Consider the following 21,230-nt stretch of genomic DNA (forward strand, 5'->3'; position numbering starts at 1 on the left):
AGCAGACAAGTGCATAGTTTAAAATTTGTGGTGGTGTATCCCGCAAAAATGCATAAGAATACATAAGCCTTCAAAAGTCTGCCTGACATGGTGGCGCAAGCAACCAGAGGTTCTCATTACAAACCCACATGATATGAAACATCCCCTCAATGGAACACATATTGTCTGCATGTCTCAATTACAGGCTGAATTCCTCACTTAAGAAGCACAAACGTACCCGCACACTAAAGCCAATACATGCAAATATTGATTCTTTGGGTGTACTTGTATATTTACTCACACGGATGCTTGCTAGGATGCAAAAAAGATCAGCGCGGATAAGAAGTTGGCACAGGGAGTCACTTGTTTTGTATTGCATCAGACTGAAAAGGATGTAAACTTTGCACACGTTCACAAGGCTTACCCAGACAGTAAACAGAACCCACTGTGTGAGCGCACTCGCCCGCGCATATGTACTCATGTGCTTGGGCTTGGCCAGGCAGCAGAGCTCTCTCAAGTTACACATACACAGGAAGGCTCAGAGCAACAACACAGGAAGGCTCAGAGCAACAACAAAGGCCTTTCAAAGAAACTCTCACCAGGTTAAGATAAAATGTTTTCACTCAAACTGATAAAAAGCATCTGCAACTTAAATGAACTAGCGCTGGTACCAATGGCACTGCATGTGCGGCAGATGGGGCAGTACTGATTAAAACAGACACCTGGTAGACTTGCTCTCACACATGGACAAAAAGACTCACACAGAAAGCAAAGAGAGAGCGTGCATGTCCGTTTTATATGTCCACTCCAGTTCTTGAGCTACAGAATGATAAGAATTTCAACACAAAGGTGCAGAAACAGGATGATGCGTTATGAAGCAGCGCTGTATAGTACTGCCAGCCCGTGCACACACATTGGGAGGGAATGTTGCATTTATGCACGGTTGTGCTCACATCTGCGCTGTCACGACAGCATCTGTGTGCACTGTACGGCTATACCACAGGGTGTCAGCAACTTTAACCATGTATAAATTATGATTTCTATTTATGACCTGAGGGTCTGGTAAAATGAAACACAACACTGTACTCCACAGCTGAATTAATCATAATGTTGGAAACAATTTTAACATGTCAGCATGGAGCTACTTCAATGGGCCTGACTTGTACACAAAGGAGCGCTAAGAAAGAAGAATGTGTTTAAAGTCTCTGAAACCAAATTAGTGCACAGGGACAAACCCTGCCGCACCCTTCTGAGAGCGTGTCCACCTGATTGCACCTTACCTGAAAGCCCTGGATGTGAGCCAGGTAGTCCAGCTGCTGTGCGGGCTGCACTGAGACGCCGCAGGCCAGGGTGGAAGTCTTCCCCTTCATGGGCAGGGAGGCGTCGACTGTTGGTGACTGACCATTAAGCAGTAGCTCCCTAGCCATAGTAGCAGTTGGGCTGGGTGAGGGGGCAGATCCACCATAATAAGGAGGGTGTCCTGAGGGCAGCGGTGCAGCACATGGCCCCATGTCTTTGGATGTCATGTAGCTCGTGGAGCTGCTGCCACCGGGGCCTGTGGCACCACTCCCTTGCTTCCTGCTAGCCTCCATCTCCTGATAGATGTCTGGGCTGAGATGGAGGAGACCTTTCTGGGCTGTAATGAGAAGACAATGAGATAAAGGAATTTGGAATGCAACAGTGACAAAAGATTAAAATGAAGATAGGAGTTATAAAATATATCAGAAAAAATGAAAGTGACGACACAAGGGTGACAAAGGGGAAGGACAGTGGAGGACAGGGCAGAGAAACATTTGTTTATTATGTTATATTATGTGAGCCTTTCATCAACACAGCAGCTCTGCCAAAGTCAGAGAACAAAATCTTATTCAAATAAAGTGGCCAAAACATTTTCTGTTTGGCAATATTTATGCCTTATATACCTTGTTTTCACTCAGGGTCATCACAGCAGATCAGAGATGGATATGCATGTTGACTTGGCACAAGTTTTACACCGGAAGTCCTTCCCGATAAAATTCCATTTTGCATGTACAGTAGTGTTCAGAATAAGAGTAGTGCTATGTGACTAAAAAGATGAATCCAGGTTTTGAGTATATTTCTTATTGTTACATGGGAAACAAGGTACCAGTAGATTCAGTAGATTCTCACAAATCCAACAAGACCAAGCATTCATGATATGCACACTCTTAAGGCTATGAAACTGGGCTATTAGTAAAAAAAGTAGAAAAGGGAGTGTTCACAATAATAGTAGCATCTGCTGTTGACGCTACAAACTCAAAACTATTATGTTCAAACTGCTTTTTTAGCAATCCTGTGAATCACTAAACTACAACCCCTGGCAATAATTATGGAATCACCGGCCTCGGAGGATGTTCATTTAGTTTAATTTTGTAGAAAAAAGCAGATCACAGACATGACACAAAACTAAAGTCATTTCAAATGGCAACTTTCTGGCTTTAAGAAACACTATAAGAAATCAGGAAAAATAATTGTGGCAGTCAGTAACAGTTACTTTTTAGACCAAGCAGAGGGAAAAAAATATGGACTCAATTCTTAGGAATAAATTATGGAATCACTCTGTAAATTTTCATCCCCAAAACTAACACCTGCATCAAATCAGATCTGCTCGTTAGTCTGCATCTAAAAAGGAGTGATCAGACCTTGGAGAGCTGTTGCACCAAGTGGACTGACATGAATCATGGCTCCAACACGAGAGATGTCAACTGAAACAAAGGAGAGGATTATCAAACTGTTAAAAGAGGGTAAATCATCACGCAATGTTGCAAAAGATGTTGGTTGTTCACAGTCAGCTGTGTCTAAACTCTGGACCAAATATAAACAACGTGGGAAGGTTGTTAAAGGCAAACATACTGGTAGACCAAGGAAGACATCAAAGCGTCAAGACAGAAAACTTAAAGCAATATGTCTCAAAAATCGAAAATGCACAACAAAACAAATGAGGAACGAATGGGAGGAAACTGGAGTCAACGTCTGTGACCGAACTGTAAGAAACCGCCTAAAGGAAATGGGATTTACATACAGAAAAGCTAAACCAAAGGCATCATTAACACCTAAACAGAAAAAAACAAGGTTACAATGGGCTAAGGAAAAGCAATCGTGGACTGTGGATGACTGGATGAAAGTCATATTCAGTAATGAATCTCGAATCTGCATTGGGCAAGGTGATGATGCTGGAACTTTTGTTTGGTGCCGTTCCAATGAGATTTATAAAGATGACTGCCTGAAGAGAACATGGAAATTTCCAGTCATTGATGATATGGGGCTGCATGTCAGGTAGAGGCACTGGAGAGATGGCTGTCATTACATCATCAATAAATGCACAAGTTTACGTTGATATTTTGGACACTTTTCTTACCCCATCAATTGAAAGGATGTCTGGGGATGATGAAATTATTTTTCAAGATGATAATGCATCTTGCCATAGAGCAAAAACTGTAAAACATTCCTTGCAAAAAGACACATAGGGTCAATGTCATGGTCTGCAAATAGTCCGGATCTTAATCCAATTGAAAATCTTTGGTGGAAGTTGAAGAAAATGGTCCATGACAAGGCTCCATCCTGCAAAGCTGATCTGGCAACAGCAATCAGAGAAAGTTGGAGCCAGATTGATGAAGAGTACTGTTTGTCACTCATTAAGTCCATGCCTCAGAGACTGCAAGCTGTTATAAAAGCCAGAGGTGGTGCAACAAAATACTAGTGATGTGTTGGAGCGTTCTTTTGTTTTTCAAGATTCCATAATTTTTTCCTCAGAATTGAGTGATTCCATATTGTTTTTCCCTCTGCTTGGTCTAAAAAGTAACCGTTACTGACTGCCACATTTTTTTTTTCCTGATTTCTTATAGTGTTTCTTAAAGCCAGAAAGTTGCCATTTGAAATGACTTTAGTTTTGTGTCATGTCTGTGATCTGCTTTTTTTCTACAAAATTAAAAAACTGAATGAACATCCTCCGAGGTCGGTGATTCCATAATTTTTGCCAGGGGTTGTAGTATTTAGTTGTATAACCACAGTTTTTCATGATTTCGTCACATCTGCGAGGCATTAATTTTGATGGTTTGGAACCATGATTTTGCTTGTTTACTTGTGTGCTTGGGGTCATTGTCTTGTTGAAACACCCATTTCAAGGGCATGTCCTCTTCAGCATGAGGCAACATGACCTCTTCAAGTATTTTGACATATCCAAACTGATCCATGATACCTGGTATGTGATATATAGGCCCAACACCATAGTAGGAGAAACATGCCCATATCATGATGCTTGATATGGTACCATGCTTCATTGTCTTCACTGTGAACTGTGGCTTGAATTCAGAGTTTGGGGTTCGTCTCACAAACTGTCTGTGGCCCTTGGACCCAAAAAGAACAGTTTTACTCTCATCAGTCCACAAAATATTCCTCCATTTCTCGTTAGGCCAGTTGATGTGTTCTTTGGCAAATTGTAACCTCTTCTGCACGTCTTTTATTTAACAGAGGGACTTTGCGAGGGATTCTTGCAAATAATTTAGCTTCACACAGGCGTCTTCTAACTGTCACAGCACTTACAGGTAACTCCAGACTGTCTTTGATCATCCTGGAGCTGATCAATGGGTGAGCCTTAGCCATTCTGGTTATTCTATCCATTTTGATGGTTTTCTGTTTTCTTCCACACGTCAGTTTTTTTTTTTTTTTCCATTTTGGAGATCATTGTGGATGAACAGCCTATAATTTTTTGCACCTGCGTATGTTTCCCCCTCTCCAATCAACTTTTTAATCAAACTACGCTGTTCTTCTGAACAATGTCTTGAACGTCCCATTTTCCTCAGGCTTTCAAAGAGATAAGCATGTTCAACAGGTGCTGGCTTCATCCTTAAATAGGGGACACCTGATTCACACCTGTTTGTTCCACAAAATTGACAAACTCACTGACTGAATGCCACACTACTATTATTGTGAACACCCCCTTTTCTACTATTTGTGAGAATCTACTGAATCTACTGGTACCTTGTTTCCCATGTAATAATAAGAAATATACTCAAAACCTGGATTAATCTTTTTAGTCACATAGCACTACTATTATTCTGAACAGTACTGTAGAATGGGCAGAAGTGGGTTTGAACTGGGAACCTTCTGCACTGGAAACGAGCGCACCTAACCACTTGACCACCACCCCTCAACAATACTCTCCACAAAAATATTTAAAACATTTCATTATATCATGCTGTCAAGCAAATAACAAATTATAAAATGGCAGACTATAGCGTACGTCGCACATTGTTAACATAGCGATAAATATCAGGATTGCTGAGGACAGTCAGCCAGTTGCTTTTTTACCGCAGTCCTTTGTGGCTTTCAGTTTGGATAGACAAATACGTTGTAAATTCTGACTTCGAAAAAAAATGAGGGAAAACTCCCTCAGCTTCTCCAAGCAAGCTTTGATGTCAAAACAATGTGAAGTGAATATATTTGGAGAAGTTAATTTGGGTTTTATTTTTAAGTTTCCCCAGGAAAAGTGTATTAATCCTTTTCTGAACACTTCTGAATTACACATTAGAATTTTCAGTGTAGCTTACATTGTCAGGATTTGGCTGTTGTCTGGGTTTATTTTCATGGTTTGGTTAGGTTATGTTGCTTTTCTGTGTGTTCTTTCTCTTGTCAGGGTTTTTCTGCTTTGGGCTTTCTGTCTCTGCCTCTCTTGTCTGTCTCCTCTTACTCTTGGTGCTGGGCATCTGCCCCTCTCTGGCCACTCCCCCTTTCTGGCACATTCCACGCACACCTGCTTCCTATTTGCACTTCGTCACCTGAGTGTACTTATAGCTCCACAGTTTACCTTGTTCTTCACCAAATTGATGCGCCCTTTGCCTTCTTGCGAGCTCTGTATTGTTTTCATGTTCTGCCAGCCTCTTGTGTATTTATGACCACCTGCTTGTTTCCTCTACCATGCCTTAGCCTGATGCTCCTTGTACTGCTGCTTATTTTGGACTGCCTACCTGTGTACCGGACCCCGTTTGCTTCTACACTAAACCGTTTTTACCTACAGAGCCTAGTGTCTGAGTCCTGCATTTGCATCCTACCTAACTCGTCTACCAGACCTGTCATACGTAACTGACCCACAATAACATCACAGGAAAAACAAGCGTTACGATGTAAGTCGACGGTGTAATGACACCAGTGACATTTTCCAGTGACAAATTCCTCAAAACTATGCACAGGACTGACATTTCCACAATAATAATCAAGGCTGCAAGCAAGTGACTGAATCTTTGACTGAATAGTTTCTGTGAATGGATGACCTGTGTGGTGAAGGCGCACAGCATGAGCACCACAGGCGCAAGGTCCTCTGGGGGGGTCTGGGGGACCCCATGAAATTTTGAAAAATGGTGCAATTTGGTGCATTCGGACAGCACTCGTTAAGTTTTTCTTGGTTTAAAACACAGTGGTATTTGACTCATATTGGAACAAAATATGGTTCAAGTTATGGTTATTTACCATCTTGTATGTATTGTCTGTATTAAGTTGACACAAATGGACTGACTGTCTGCATTAACTGACTTAATTCTGCTTTCACTGCTTTCATTCTACATTTATCAAATTCTAAATGTGTTTTATAAAACAAATCAACAGCTACACCCTTTCTGCTTTTAGTAAATAATACACTTAAAGACATGATGTCTATTGCCAATGAAAAGTCTTTTGCCACTTGTAAGTCATTTAAAACTGATGAGTAGTTAAATCATATAACTTGCAAAAAAACAAAAAACAAAAAAAAAAAACAATAATGTAACTTCTAAACAATAATGATAAAATAATCATTTGAATGTTAATCAAGTCCATGGTTTTTTCAAAAATTGAGTCTCTATGATGTGCTGTGGATTACTTTTTGAAATATTTAAAAATGGTGCCTCATTCACTTAACGTCATGAAATTAACATTGTGAAATTCTCACCTTGTCCTTGTGATTCTGTGTCTTGTGATTTTGACACCCCTCTATATTGTCCAAAAAAAAAAAACAAGAGATCCACCATATCCTCCCCCCCAAAAAATGTAAGCACTAATGACGAACTGGCAACGTAAGAAATAACTGAATTTGATACTGAAACCGATTTACACAAACTAAAAAGTAATTCTGACTTCATTCTTGCAAGAAGAATGGAAAAATGGAATGGACACCAAAAATGATCCTTATATCTAAAAAAAAAAAGAGCCACAAAAAGCACAAAAACAAGGACATGTTGCACATTATTTAACGCCTCGGTTAGCATCACAAGTATTTACGATTGTAAGTCTATCCCCTCAAATGCGGTAATAATTAGTGCTCACTGATGTATTTTACTGCTAATTATCCCGTTGCTCAGCAAATCAGCAGGTGCATTTCTGGAAAACGTCATTTCTCCGCGTGTGATGTACATTTTTGGAAAAGCAGAAACATCCCGGTGGCTGACAGAGTGAAAAGAACACTGCTATGTCTAATAACGAGGCTTCTGAGCTTTCATTTAAAAGTGGTTTGGATTCAAAGATGATATACAGAGAAGAGGCGACACACTTCACCAGAAAGTCTGCCGGATTATGGATCCCAATATGTGCCAAGCATGAAGTCAAAGGAAGGCTATAGAAACATTTCTGCTGCGAAGGTCTCAATGAGCACAGTGGTCTCCATCATCCAGAAATGGAAAAAGTTCAGATACACCAGGACTCTTCCTGGAGCTGGCCGCCTGTCTAAACTGAGCAATTGAGGGAGAAGGGCCTCCTTAAGGCCCGGTCACACGGCACTTACCGAAGGGCAACAAAGCCCAAAGAAAACAATAAATTTGAAAGAATGCCACTGAAAACCTCAATTCGTCCGTATTTCGTTTTGCTGTCGTCCTTGGTGGTTTTTTAGCATTTGCTTAGTTTTTGTAACGTTAGCATTTAGTTTGACTTCGTTTGACTGGCTGAATGTTTTCATACAGTGCAGACGCTGGCTGCTACTGCCACTGCATTGATGTACCATTGGAAACTACAAGGAAAACTCAGCCGGTTTGCTTGGATTTTTTTTTTTATCTGGGTGGGGGGTGAGCTTCACTGGCCTCAGACACCTTATATAGGCCAGAATTAATCTTTTGTGTGGATACAATGAATTATTTTACCAAAAATAAAATGAAAACCACGTTCCTGCCACAAGCAACTGCTGAGAATTTGAAACAACAAAAACGTCATGTAATTTCCGACAGTACATGAATGCAGCTTCAGCAGCAGCGGCAGCAGCAGCCATCGCCTCCTGCGTGCGCTTATTATTTTTTATTAAATATAACAATATGAGTGTAGGAATGACAATCCAGCCCTTATGTACATGTGGCAACAGGTAGATGATTCAGAAGATTATATAACAGCTGTTCTGGAAGGCAGAATTCACGTTGTGGATCAGCTGGTGGAAATAACCGCACATGGGGAGTCAATGTGCAGCATTCACACGGATGATCAATTTACTACTCTGATATATTCAATCATCTTTACACTTATATTTATTCCCCCTTTTGACAGTTTTCTGTTATAAATCAATATATATGGCTTAGTAACGTAACACAGTGATACAGCAGCCACCACAGCACACCAGCATTTATTTTTTAATTGGAGCAAAACAGAGCGCACACCATGTCATCAGTCTGAACCACACAGTGAGGATTCTGGTGACGAAGGAGCTGATCCTCTTTTGTTCTGGAGGAGGAACGAGAGCAGGTGGATCCACTGACGTGCACACAGATCTCCACAGTGGGTTGGATCACGTGCTTCTGTGTGCAGTTTCTCCAGGACTCAGGCACTATGGGCTCTGTCCCAGGGCCGAGTCCTGGAATGCAGAGATGCAGACAAACACTGCTTCAGCAGTGCCTCCAAACGCGTTTCATTTAAAGCGCGGAGATCGTTAGCTTCGGTTTTGTTTTGCTCCTCTTTCATTCCTTTTGCACTCTTGATTCGCAGGCTATTTGATGATGAAGCTCGTTTGTCCACCTCTTCTCAACAATTTGTGACTTTTTTACTTTTTTCCCCTTTGTTCAGCAATCGTTGTATGTCGTGTGACCGGGCCATTAGTCAGGGAGGTGACCAAGAACCTGATGGTCACTCTTTCAGAGCTCCAGCTTTCCTCTGTGGAGAGAGGAGAACCTTCCAGAAGCACAACCATCTCTCCAGCAATCCACCAATCAGGCCTGTGTGGTAGAGTAGCCAGAGGGAAGCTGCTGCTTAATAAATGAAAGGCACATGGCAGCCTGCCCGGAGTTTGCCAAAAGGTGTCTGAAGGACTCAAACCATGAGAAACAAAATTCTCTGATCTGATAAGAAAAAGATTGAATTCTTTGTCTTGAGTTTTAACATCCACACAGATGCTGAGAATGACAGCCTCAACACTGCATTTAATCTATTATTAGACTCTATTGGCTTTGCTCAAAAAGTAAATGAGTCCACCCACCACTTTAATCATATCTTAGATCTTGTTCTGACTTATGGTATGGAAATAGAAGACTTAACAGTATTCCCTGAAAACTCCCTTCTGTCTGATCATTTCTTAATAACATTTACATTTACTCTGATGGACTACCCAGCAGTAGGGAATAAGTTTCATTACACTAGAAGTCTTTCAGAAAGCGCTGTAACTAGGTTTAAGGATATGATTCCTTCTTTATGTTCTCTAATGCCATATAACAACACAGTGCAGAGTAGCTACCTAAACTCTGTAAGGGAGATAGAGTATCTCGTCAATAGTTTTACATCCTCATTGAAGACAACTTTGGATGCTGTAGCTCCTCTGAAAAAGAGAGCTTTAAATCAGAAGTGTCTGACTCCGTGGTATAACTCACAAACTCGTAGCTTAAAGCAGATAACCGGAAGTTGGAGAGGAAATGGCGTCTCACTAATTTAGAAGATCTTCACTTAGCCTGGAAAAAGAGTCTGTTGCTCTATAAAAAAGCCCTCCGTAAAGCTAGGACATCTTTCTACTCATCACTAATTGAAGAAAATAAGAACAACCCCAGGTTTCTTTTCAGCACTGTAGCCAGGCTGACAGAGTCAGAGCTCTATTGAGCTGAGTATTCCATTAACTTTAACTAGTAATGACTTCATGACTTTCTTTGCTAACAAAATTTTAACTATTAGAGAAAAAATTACTCATAACCATCCCAAAGACGTATCGTTATCTTTGGCTGCTTTCAGTGATGCCGGTATTTGGTTAGACTCTTTCTCTCCGATTGTTCTGTCTGAGTTATTTTCATTAGTTACTTCATCCAAACCATCAACATGTTTATTAGACCCCATTCCTACCAGGCTGCTCAAGGAAGCCCTACCATTATTTAATGCTTCGATCTTAAATATGATCAATCTATCTTTGTTAGTTGGCTATGTACCACAGGCTTTTAAGGTGGCAGTAATTAAACCATTACTTAAAAAGCCATCACTTGACCCAGCTATCTTAGCTAATTATAGGCCAATCTCCAACCTTCCTTTTCTCTCAAAAATTCTTGAAAGGGTAGTTGTAAAACAGCTAACTGATCATCTGCAGAGGAATGGTCTATTTGAAGAGTTTCAGTCAGGTTTTAGAATTCATCATAGTACAGAAACAGCATTAGTGAAGGTTACAAATGATCTTCTTATGGCCTCGGACAGTGGACTCATCTCTGTGCTTGTTCTGTTAGACCTCAGTGCTGCTTTTGATACTGTTGACCATAAAATTTTATTACAGAGATTAGAGCATGCCATAGGTATTAAAGGCACCGCGCTGCGGTGGTTTGAATCATATTTGTCTAATAGATTACAATTTGTTCATGTAAATGGGGAATCTTCTTCACAGACTAAAGTTAATTATGGAGTTCCACAAGGTTCTGTGCTAGGACCAATTTTATTCACTTTATATATGCTTCCCTTAGGCAGTATTATTAGACGGTATTGCTTAAATTTTCATTGTTACGCAGATGATACCCAGCTTTATCTATCCATGAAGCCAGAGGACACACACCAATTAGCTAAACTGCAGGATTGTCTTACAGACATAAAGACATGGATGACCTCTAATTTCCTGCTTTTAAACTCAGATAAAACTGAAGTTATTGTACTTGGCCCCACAAATCTTAGAAACATGGTGTCTAACCAGATCCTTACTCTGGATGGCATTACCCTGACCTCTAGTAATACTGTGAGAAATCTTGGAGTCATTTTTGATCAGGATATGTCATTCAAAGCGCATATTAAACAAATATGTAGGACTGCTTTTTTGCATTTACGCAATATCTCTAAAATTAGAAAGGTCTTGTCTCAGAGTGATGCTGAAAAACTAATTCATGCATTTATTTCCTCTAGGCTGGACTATTGTAATTCATTATTATCAGGTTGTCCTAAAAGTTCCCTAAAAAGCCTTCAGTTAATTCAAAATGCTGCAGCTAGAGTACTGACGGGGACTGGAAGGAGAGAGCATATCTCACCCATATTGGCCTCTCTTCATTGGCTTCCTGTTAATTCTAGAATAGAATTTAAAATTCTTCTTCTTACTTATAAGGTTTTGAATAATCAGGTCCCATCTTATCTTAGGGACCTCGTAGTACCATATCACCCCAATAGAGCGCTTCGCTCTCAGACTGCAGGCTTACTTGTAGTTCCTAGGGTTTGTAAGAGTAGAGTGGGAGGCAGAGCCTTCAGCTTTCAGGCTCCTCTCCTGTGGAACCAGCTCCCAATTCAGATCAGGGAGACAGACACCCTCTCTACTTTTAAGATTAGGCTTAAAACTTTCCTTTTTGCTAAAGCTTATAGTTAGGGCTGGATCAGGTGACCCTGAACCATCCCTTAGTTATGCTGCTATAGACGTAGACTGCTGGGGGGTTCCCATGATGCACTGTTTCTTTCTCTTTTTGCTCTGTATGCACCACTCTGCATTTAATCATTAGTGATCGATCTCTGCTCCCCTCCACAGCATGTCTTTTTCCTGGTTCTCTCCCTCAGCCCCAACCAGTCCCAGCAGAAGACTGCCCCTCCCTGAGCCTGGTTCTGCTGGAGGTTTCTTCCTGTTAAAAGGGAGTTTTTCCTTCCCACTGTAGCCAAGTGCTTGCTCACAGGGGGTCGTTTTCACCGTTGGGGTTTTACATAATTATTGTATGGCCTTGCCTTACAATATAAAGCGCCTTGGGGCAACTGTTTGTTGTGATTTGGCGCTATATAAAAAAACTGATTGATTGATTGATTGATTGAATGCCAGGTGTCATGTTTGGAGGAAACCAAGCACCATCCCTACAGTGAAACACGGTGGTGGCAGCATCATGCTGTGGCCAGTTTCTTTTCAGTGGCAGAAACTGGGAGACTAGTCAGGATTAAGAGAAAGATTAATGCAGCAATGTACAGAGACATCCTGGATGAAAACCTGCTCAAGAGTGCTCTTGACCTCAGACTGGGGCGACGGTTCATCTTTCAGCAGGACAATGACCCTAAGCACACAGCCAAGATATCAAAGGAGTGGCTTCAGGACAACTCTGTTAATGTCCTTGAGTGGCCCAGCCAGAGCACCACACCTGTATCTGATTGAACATCTCTTGAGAGATCTGAAAATGGCTGTGCACCGACGCTCCTCATCTAACCTGATGGAGTTTGAGAGGTGCTGCAAAGAGGAACGGGCAAAAGTGCCCAAAGATAGGCGCACCAAGCTTATGGCATCATATTCAAGAAGACTTGAAGATAGTACTGAGCAAAGGGTGTGAATACTTATGTACATGTGATTTCTTAGTTTTTTTTATTTGTAATAAATTTGCAAAAATTAAAAAAAAAAAAAAAAAACTTTTTCCATATTGTCATTATGGGGTATTGTGAGTAAAATATGGAGGGAAACGATGAATTTACTGGATTTTGAAAGAAGGCTGTAACATGAAATGTGAAAAAAGTGAAGTGTTGTGAATACTCAAGGGTTAAAATATTTGATGGTGTTGCGTTAATTTGGATAATTCTCAGCTATTTGCTTTGGCTTGCTACACACTGACATCACTATTCAGCAATACATGTAACAGGTCACAGAAGAAAACACCAATAGTTGAGGTTTAATTGTTTTGTTAGCTATGACTGCAGTGGAAGTGGGAGGAAAGAAAACATGAGACATGAAAGAAAACAATAAAGGGAGATGTGAGCGAATACAAAGAAAATGAAAGGATGAACAGGGAATCAGGACGGAAAAAGAGGTGGGGATGAGTGGATGCAAAAACCATGCGGAGCCTCCGAAGCCCAGCCAAGGTCACAGGAGACAGGAAGACCAGCTGTGCGTGTCTGTGTGGATGTCTGTGTGCTTGTTTGTGCGTGTATGGACCAACAGCTGGGAGAAAGCACTGCAGTGAGTACATGACTGACAGGCCACTTCCTGTTTGAGTTAACATTACCATCACACACAAAGATGGGGAATAAAAAGAGCAAGTTAAAGCTGATCAACCTCAAAGCTTGCAGCTTACTTTGCCTAATCTATGATTTCTGAGGACTAGAAGACGACATTTCCCATTGTGAATAATGAAATCTGTGCTCCATTCCAGAACAAAAGAAACTCTGACAGAAACAGCAATGAAATTCAGGACTTATTATTCACACTACAAAAAACTTCCCCATGCCAGCAATGACACAACTGCTTGAATGTTCCCCCTCCCAATCATGATGACAAGTTTAATTTTAAATTACACAAGTTAAGCTCACAGGCCTGAGCATTCCGAATGCAGCGTCATAAAAAATGAAAGGTGTGAGCCAACATGACATCAGCTGTGGACACAGAACATGGGGGGCTGAGAAGGGGCAGTGAATAGAATCCATGTGTTTTTCTGCTTATCTGCCAACCATCGTGGTGTGCATGTTAGCGTGTATTTGTAGGATTGAAGCTGGTGTAATGACAAAAAAGAGAAGGTTAGAGAAAGAAACAGTAGACAGCATATCCCAAATTAAAGACCCAGAACAGAAAAATATATAGCCTATAGATCCATATAGTCTATAGATCAATATCGATTGTCATAATCTAGCAGAGTCGACAACTACTGCTTGGATCAGAATCTGAATATTTTTTTGATCCCAAAGGAAAGTGCTTGTGTTATGTATTGGATGTGTTTTATATTGCTAGTCTATATATTAAAAGCAAATTGGCCTTTGTGTACGTGTATGTGTGGTGCATGTATCTTCGATCACGGAGAAATTGGGGAAAGCTGACATTTGCTGTTTGGTATTCTTATGTATTTTTTCCTATTGTGCAGGTGTGCCTTAGGCTGGCCACAATAAAAGGCCACTCTGAAATGTGCAGTTCTGCTTTGGGTGGTGTCAGAAAACCAGTCAGTATATGGCGTGACCACAATTTTCCTTGTGCGGTGCAACACATCTCCTTCACATAGAGTTGATCAACAGCCAGATGCCATCGAAGGTAAGGGCCCGGTCACACGACGACAGATGAACGAAGGAAAAAAGTCACAAAGTCACAAATCGTCGAGAAAAGGTGGACGAATGAGCCTGCACTTTTCCCATCACTGAAAAGCCTGCGGAGTCAGAAGCGCATAAAGGAACGAAACAAAACCAAAACTAACAATAGAAAAATGAAACGAACGGCGACCTTGACACTTTAAAATCAAAAGGAAACATTCATGATGATGTGACATGACAGCAGGTATGAGACTGAGTGCCAGCCTGTGATCATCTCCGCAGCCAGCCTGTGCTTATGTCTGCAGCACCTGCAGGTGCAGGATCTGGTTGTCTTGACAACAGGTTTGTCTTCACAACAACGTGTGCACACACGCACGTTCCAGCCACAAATAGCTGGAACGTGCGTAAATAGTAGTAGTAGTAAGTAGTTAATAAAATGTTCTTGCCGCCATTACTTCTGTATGATGTTACTTTTCATGCAAGATGTTGGACTTAGGAGGTTGGACGAAGTTAGACGACAATCAAACAGAATGCTGACGGTACGGGAACTACGCAAACGATGAGCAACTATCAACACAGAAAGCGAAAGGGAATATAGTGGATTTGGGGTTGTCGTCGGGATTCATTTACATTTTTCAACAGTTTGAAAATTCTGACAAAGCACCAGCTACAGGAATGAAGCTGGACCACGGTTAAATGATGTCTCCGAAAGTCAATGTAAGTCCAGATTTCTTGTTTCATTTTGGCTTCGGTGTCCTTTGTTGGTGCAGTGTGACTGGGGCTTAAGCATTTGCCCACTCAAGTCGGTTACAACGATGAACTGCAGTCAGGTCAAGACCCCGATGAGGACGATAAGCATTCAGATGAGCTTCCCTGAGATGGTTTCTTACAGCTAGTGCAGAAATTCTTTGGTCCGCAAACCAACTGTTGCAGCAGCTGTCCGGTGGGTGGTCTCAGACAATGTTGAAGGTGAACATGCTGGATGGGCTGGTGGAGTTACACGTGGTCTCTTAAATGTCTTTGCTGATGGCTTATGGTAGATAAATGAACATTCAATTCATGGGCAACAGGTCTGGTGGAGATTCCTGCAGTCAGCATGCCAATTTCACACTCCCTCAAAACTTGCGACATCTGTAGCATTGTCCTGTGTGATAAAACTGCACATTTTAGAGTGGCCTTTTATTGTGGCTGGCCTAAGGCACATCTGTGCAATAATCATGCTGTCTAATCAGCATCGTGATATGCCACACCTGTGAGGTGGGATGGATTATCTTGGTAAAGGAGAAGTGCTCACCAACATAGATTTAGACCTGGCATGCTGAGTTCCAGTTGATTGCATGAAAAAAAGAAAATCCTTGAGAGGATTTAGTGCTGCTATAAAAGACTGAAGCAGCAGGTGGCAGCAATGCACCACAAGGATGCCAGCTGTTGTTAAACGCCAGAGAAGAAGAGCTCTTCTTCTATGGTGGATAAGAAATGACAAATTTTAATTTCCTTCCTGGATTATTTTTTCATTTATTCGAATGGCAAATCCAACTGTCTTATCTGCAATGTAAATGTGGCTTTACTGAAGAAAGGGAATTTGGAGCGGTATTTCAGACGATTCACAAGAAATACAATGCTAACTTCTAAATCTCCTCTGCTCACCCAGAAAGCCCGGGAATTGAAAAGTCTGCAAACATGAAGAGTGACACGAAGAATGTGGCAAACAAGATTACAGTGTTCTGTTCGGGCCAGGAGTCTGACGATGCATTTATTCTGTTCAGAGCTGGTGGAGACACACATCTGCTGCACCCAGACATTAGGTGGCTCAGCAGAGATAAATTTCTGGAATGGTCTTCTACCTGAGATTAAAGAATTTCTGAAATGTTCAAACCATGCTGTATATGTACAGCTTTTGGATTTGAAAGCAAGTTTAAAAGCAAATTGTGCTATCAAGCAGGTTGCAACAGTGTGACCTGCAAAACTTTCTACACATGGCCACAGAACTTAAGCACCAGGACAAAGACCGTGGAGCCTAAGAGTGTACATTGTGATGATTAAGTGCAGAGCATGTTGTCAGAATTTGACAGGCGCTTTACTGACTTTGCATCCAAAGAGCCTGTTGTAGTTTTCTCTGTTTTCCATTTGGGGAAAACATAGATGTGGACTGTATACTGTCCAAAGTGGCATCACTCTTCAACCTGGATCCTCACACTGAAAAACGACAGTGAGCTCAAATCCAGAGCAACACCTGACATGAATGTCCAAATCTGGAATCCAATGCAGAGAGTGCATGAGTGCCTGTTTATAGCTGGCTCTCAGCACCTACTGTCCCGACTATGAGAGACCATCTTCCTCCTCTCTGTGTCAGAAGTCCCACTTAAGGTAGGGAACAACTTTTCCAACTTGAGGCTAGTCCTAGGCCTACTTGTGCTTATTCTTTTCCACCTTGCACATTTACGTCAATAATTTATTATTATTATTATTAAAACCTGCCAGAAAATTCAATTTGAGTTTCAATAAATTTTCATTTATACAGTGCCAATCACAACAAAGTTGCTTCATGGCGCTTTACACAAGTAAAGTCTAACCTTACCAACACCCAGAGCAAGTACACTGGTGACAGTGGTAAGGAAAAACTCCCTCTGAAGAAGAAACCTCAAGCAGACCAGACTCAAAGGGGTGACCCTTTCCTTGGGCCATGCTACAGACACAAATTATAAAATAGTTCATAATACAAAATCCTGGAAATGTTGCCGGTGCACAGGACATCAGGTTTTCTAGGCAGACATCACAACAAAAATTGTGTTATTATATTGGTGCACAATATATTGTGGCTAAACTACGGTGTTTGATATGGCTTGGTAGATCTCGATACACTGTCAACTTAAAAGTAGATCTCGGTTCAAAAAAGGTTGGGCACCTCTGATTTAGACAGATTTGTGAACAATATTTGAGAGAAATAGGTCTTTTGTATACAGAAAATATTTTAGATCTTTGAGTTCAGCTTATCAGAAATGGGAGCAAAAACAAAAGGGTTGCGTTTATATTTTTGTTCAGTAGTTACGCTGTTCTCAATAAGCGGCAGTGGTGGTTTTGTGGTCACAGCTGAATGGAAATGAAGTACTATTTTATTAATTTAGTACGCATAACATGGCACACTTAGTCTGCAACACAGACACACACAGATCCACATATCAGAGTCTGACAAGTGTATCATCAATTATCTGTACAAAAAGCACTGTGTGATTCCACTGAAAGAACCGTAGACAGAAATCTCAGGGAAACAGGATGCTTAAACTTCTCATTTCTAATGATGCGTCCTACATGTCATGATCAACTTTTCCCTCATGTTTCTATGAACAGTTCAGTAACAAAATGTGACAGAGACTTCAATCGACCACTTCCTGAAAGTACAAGTTGTCATCAAGCGTGGGCATCTTGATTGGAGATGATCCCTCTCTCATAGTCAATCCTGGATTGCGAAGAATGTCACATGGCCAAAGATTCTTTGCACAGGCAGAGTGAAGAGCAGTGTGTTTGTGTGACACAAAGGGTGTGAATCTGATTTTCACTGTGACAGAAGACAGAAATAAACCCTCAGAAACTCAATAAACAGCCCTTTAATTTTTATTCATTATTTCACAAATACGAAAAACACACATAAAGCAGAGCAGCTGTGGATTTACACTGAAATGTCAGTGAGACATGGACTTATTCTTCTTATGGACCCATTCGTCTTTTTTGATTTATTCTCCTTATGGACTTGTTTTACACCCAGAGGACCTGATAAGTGCTTTCATTTTTAAAATTTCTTGTGAAATATACAAATAGCCCAAACAGCTGTAATGTGAACAACTGCTTCATACGTGTGCTGCATGGAACAAAAGATGTTTTTCAATTTTATTTGTTTTTCTGTATTTGACAGAAGTGACTGTACATTAGTCTTGTGATTTCAAAATGATCCTAAATGCCTTTACATGAATTATTTATGGTATCAAACTGAACATCAGTGATAGATATGAATGGCTGTCTTTTGGTCACTGGAGACTCCAAAAAACAAAAAAATTGACAGCATGTTAGCGCAATATGTAAAAATATAATGCAATGCTAAAGTACCCTCCACTGTATGAGCATAAAAATAGAAAACAGCATTTGACCTTTTGACCTCTTAAAATAGGTCCAGGTCAGCCATAAGCAACAAAGTAAGTTTTAAAATACAGTTAGTCATTTTTATTCAGCCAGTTAAGGGAAGAGGAACTCGATCATTTTATTTATTAATCTATATTTTAGTTCAAATGCTTAGCCTGCCTTTTTTTCTAGTCCGAATTTCGGTGCTAGATTTGTTCTGTGTATATATCTACAGTTGGTTTTTACATAAATTATTAAGATTTTATTGTCTTCTTTATAATTTGCACTTGTTCAATTGGTATCCCAGTGCAAACTATATATATAATTGGGTGATTCTTAGACTACGGGCACTTATTATGTCCTTTGATCATATTGTATGAAAAACAGAAAAAAGGGGAAATTTCACACTTTTATAGTTATCTTTACAATGAAAGTGTGTTAAGAAATTTGTTCTAGTAGTCTATGATGACTTTTTCACCTTTTTTCAACATCATTATATGCAAATATTGCCGTTTTGTGCTTGTCCCACACCCAGACTTTTGATCTTCAATGATAAAAATGAATGGTAAAGAAACATTTTTTCTAATGTTTTAAAATATCTCAATAAAATATCAGTAAAATAATCAAAACATAATTGGGGTATTCAATGTCATACAACTGTTGTGATTTTGTGTGGTTACAAGCAAACTGAACTAATTAACAACAGGTGTGACATGAAAGCAAACGGAATGGGTGGGACGAGGGGAACAAAACAGAACACCAAAGATAATAAAACGGACAACCCAAGGTAAGTGGAAGATAAAACCACATCATCGTACATCATAACAGATCAGAGAGCAGGGCAACATAACCAAAACACAAGGGGTGGGGCCCACGGACACAGACGAGCTGTCAACCGCCACGTGTAGCTGTCAGGCGTACCCGTGACCACTGCACATGGCCAAAGAACATAGAATCACATTGAGGATTGCATGTACACATCCATCCACACACACGCACATGCACACCAAAACATGAACCCAGACATGATGACAGCTGATGGCATGGGGGCAGACATGTGCTTGCACAGTCCACACATAATGGGTGATTCTTAGACTACGGGCACTTATTATGTCCTTTGATCATATTGTATGAAAAACAGAAAAAAGGGGAAATTTCACACTTTTATAGTTATCTCTACAATGAAAGTGTGTTAAGAAATTTGTTCTAGTAGTCTATGATGACTTTTTCACCTTTTTTCAGCATCATTATATGCAAATATTGCCGTTTTGTGCTTGTCCCACACCCAGACTTTTGATCTTCAATGATAAAAATGAATGGTAAAGAAACGTTTTTTCTAATGTTTTAAAATATCTCTGAATAAAATATCAGTAAAATAATCAAAACATAATTGGGGTATTCAATGTCATACAAAATGTAGTTGTCCCACAGTATTGCCGTAATTTCCACCACAACACTGTAATGTCCCTAAACAGTTTGTATGAAAGATTGTTTGGGTAGTTTCTATGGCGATAAACAGTGACATCAGAGCACATGTATATAGCGCCAAATCACAACAAACAGCTGCCCCAAGGCGCTTTATATTGTAAGGCAATGGTGTGGTGGAAATTACATTTACAAGGCCAATAGTGCCCGTAGTTAAAGAATCACCCAATTATACATTTATTGTAATTTACATTAATTATTAAGATCCTGTTGTCTTATGTACCATTTGTACAATCAAGCCCCTCTATTTTCTCATGTGATAATTTCACAAGGACCACAATGGAAATAAGCATTTATGCTTTATTGTGTTATCTGTGTATCATTGATATATTCACCTGTATGTTTGTATTAATACTGCAGAATAAACTCAATCAATCAATCATAAACTATAGCTTATTTACCTTTTCATGGCATCTTCAGATGGGCGTGCATGTGCGCATACATGAGCTTTTGAAAAGAGCAGAAGTTACTTTTGACTGCGTGTGATGTGCATGCCCGCTGACTCCCACGAGATGTCTTGTAAATCACTCCGGAGGTGTTATCAGGTTACAAAAACAGTGTTTTCAGATTAGAAGTGTTTATTTCTCACTAGTGTTTACATAATATATGAGAAACATTCGGTTTCAGAGCAGATTCCGCCATGTTGGTTTAGCAGCCAGAGACAGAGCTGCCAGTGACGTCACAGTGCCTCTCTACTCTGATTGGCTGTCACCATGTCCTTCCCAGACTCCTGACCCCCCACCTCTAGGGGGGCTGTCGGCCTTATGACCATAAAAGTATGAAACACTATGTGATCTTTTGACCTCTTAAAATAGGTCAAGGTTAGCCATCTTGAAACTTGTGCAAGGTCTGTGATCCAAGAATGTTCCCTGTGAATTCGAAGACTCTGGCAGTAACAGGACTGGACTTATGCTGAGCACAGACAGATGGATAGATGGACGCAAGCTTTCGCAATACCCAATGGCCATATTTTGGCCTCGGAAATAACAAAATTGTTCTCATTTTGGACAATTATTATAATACATGAATTTAATTTTTTCCATATATTACACTATCCTTTGAGACTCAAAGAGTTTGGTAAACCCATTTCTAATGAAGAAGAAGACCCTTTATTGTCACTGTACACACACACACACACACATACATACATACATATATGATTTCCATGATTTTCCTTTATAAATCATTGGTTGCTTGAATCAGCAATTTCATTTAAATATATTATATAGCAGACAAACACAGTGATATTTGAGAAGTTAAATGAAGTTTATAGGATT

General features: G+C 40.3%; 1 protein-coding gene across 2 annotated transcripts in view; it reads right to left on the reverse strand.

Annotated features, from left to right (window-relative positions):
* stau2 (staufen double-stranded RNA binding protein 2) overlaps window positions 1–21,230 on the reverse strand; it is a 316,665-nt gene that overhangs the window by 130,125 nt on the left and 165,310 nt on the right. For both annotated transcript variants that reach the window (XM_034170168.1, XM_034170176.1), the window contains exon 11: window positions 1,260–1,615. In XM_034170168.1, coding sequence (XP_034026059.1) covers window positions 1,260–1,615 — 356 coding nt within the window. The remainder of the gene's footprint in view (window positions 1–1,259; window positions 1,616–21,230) is intronic.

The sequence above is a fragment of the Thalassophryne amazonica genome, chromosome 1, assembly GCF_902500255.1.
Source record: "Thalassophryne amazonica chromosome 1, fThaAma1.1, whole genome shotgun sequence".
In the NCBI taxonomy this organism is placed as follows: Eukaryota; Metazoa; Chordata; class Actinopteri; order Batrachoidiformes; family Batrachoididae; genus Thalassophryne; species Thalassophryne amazonica.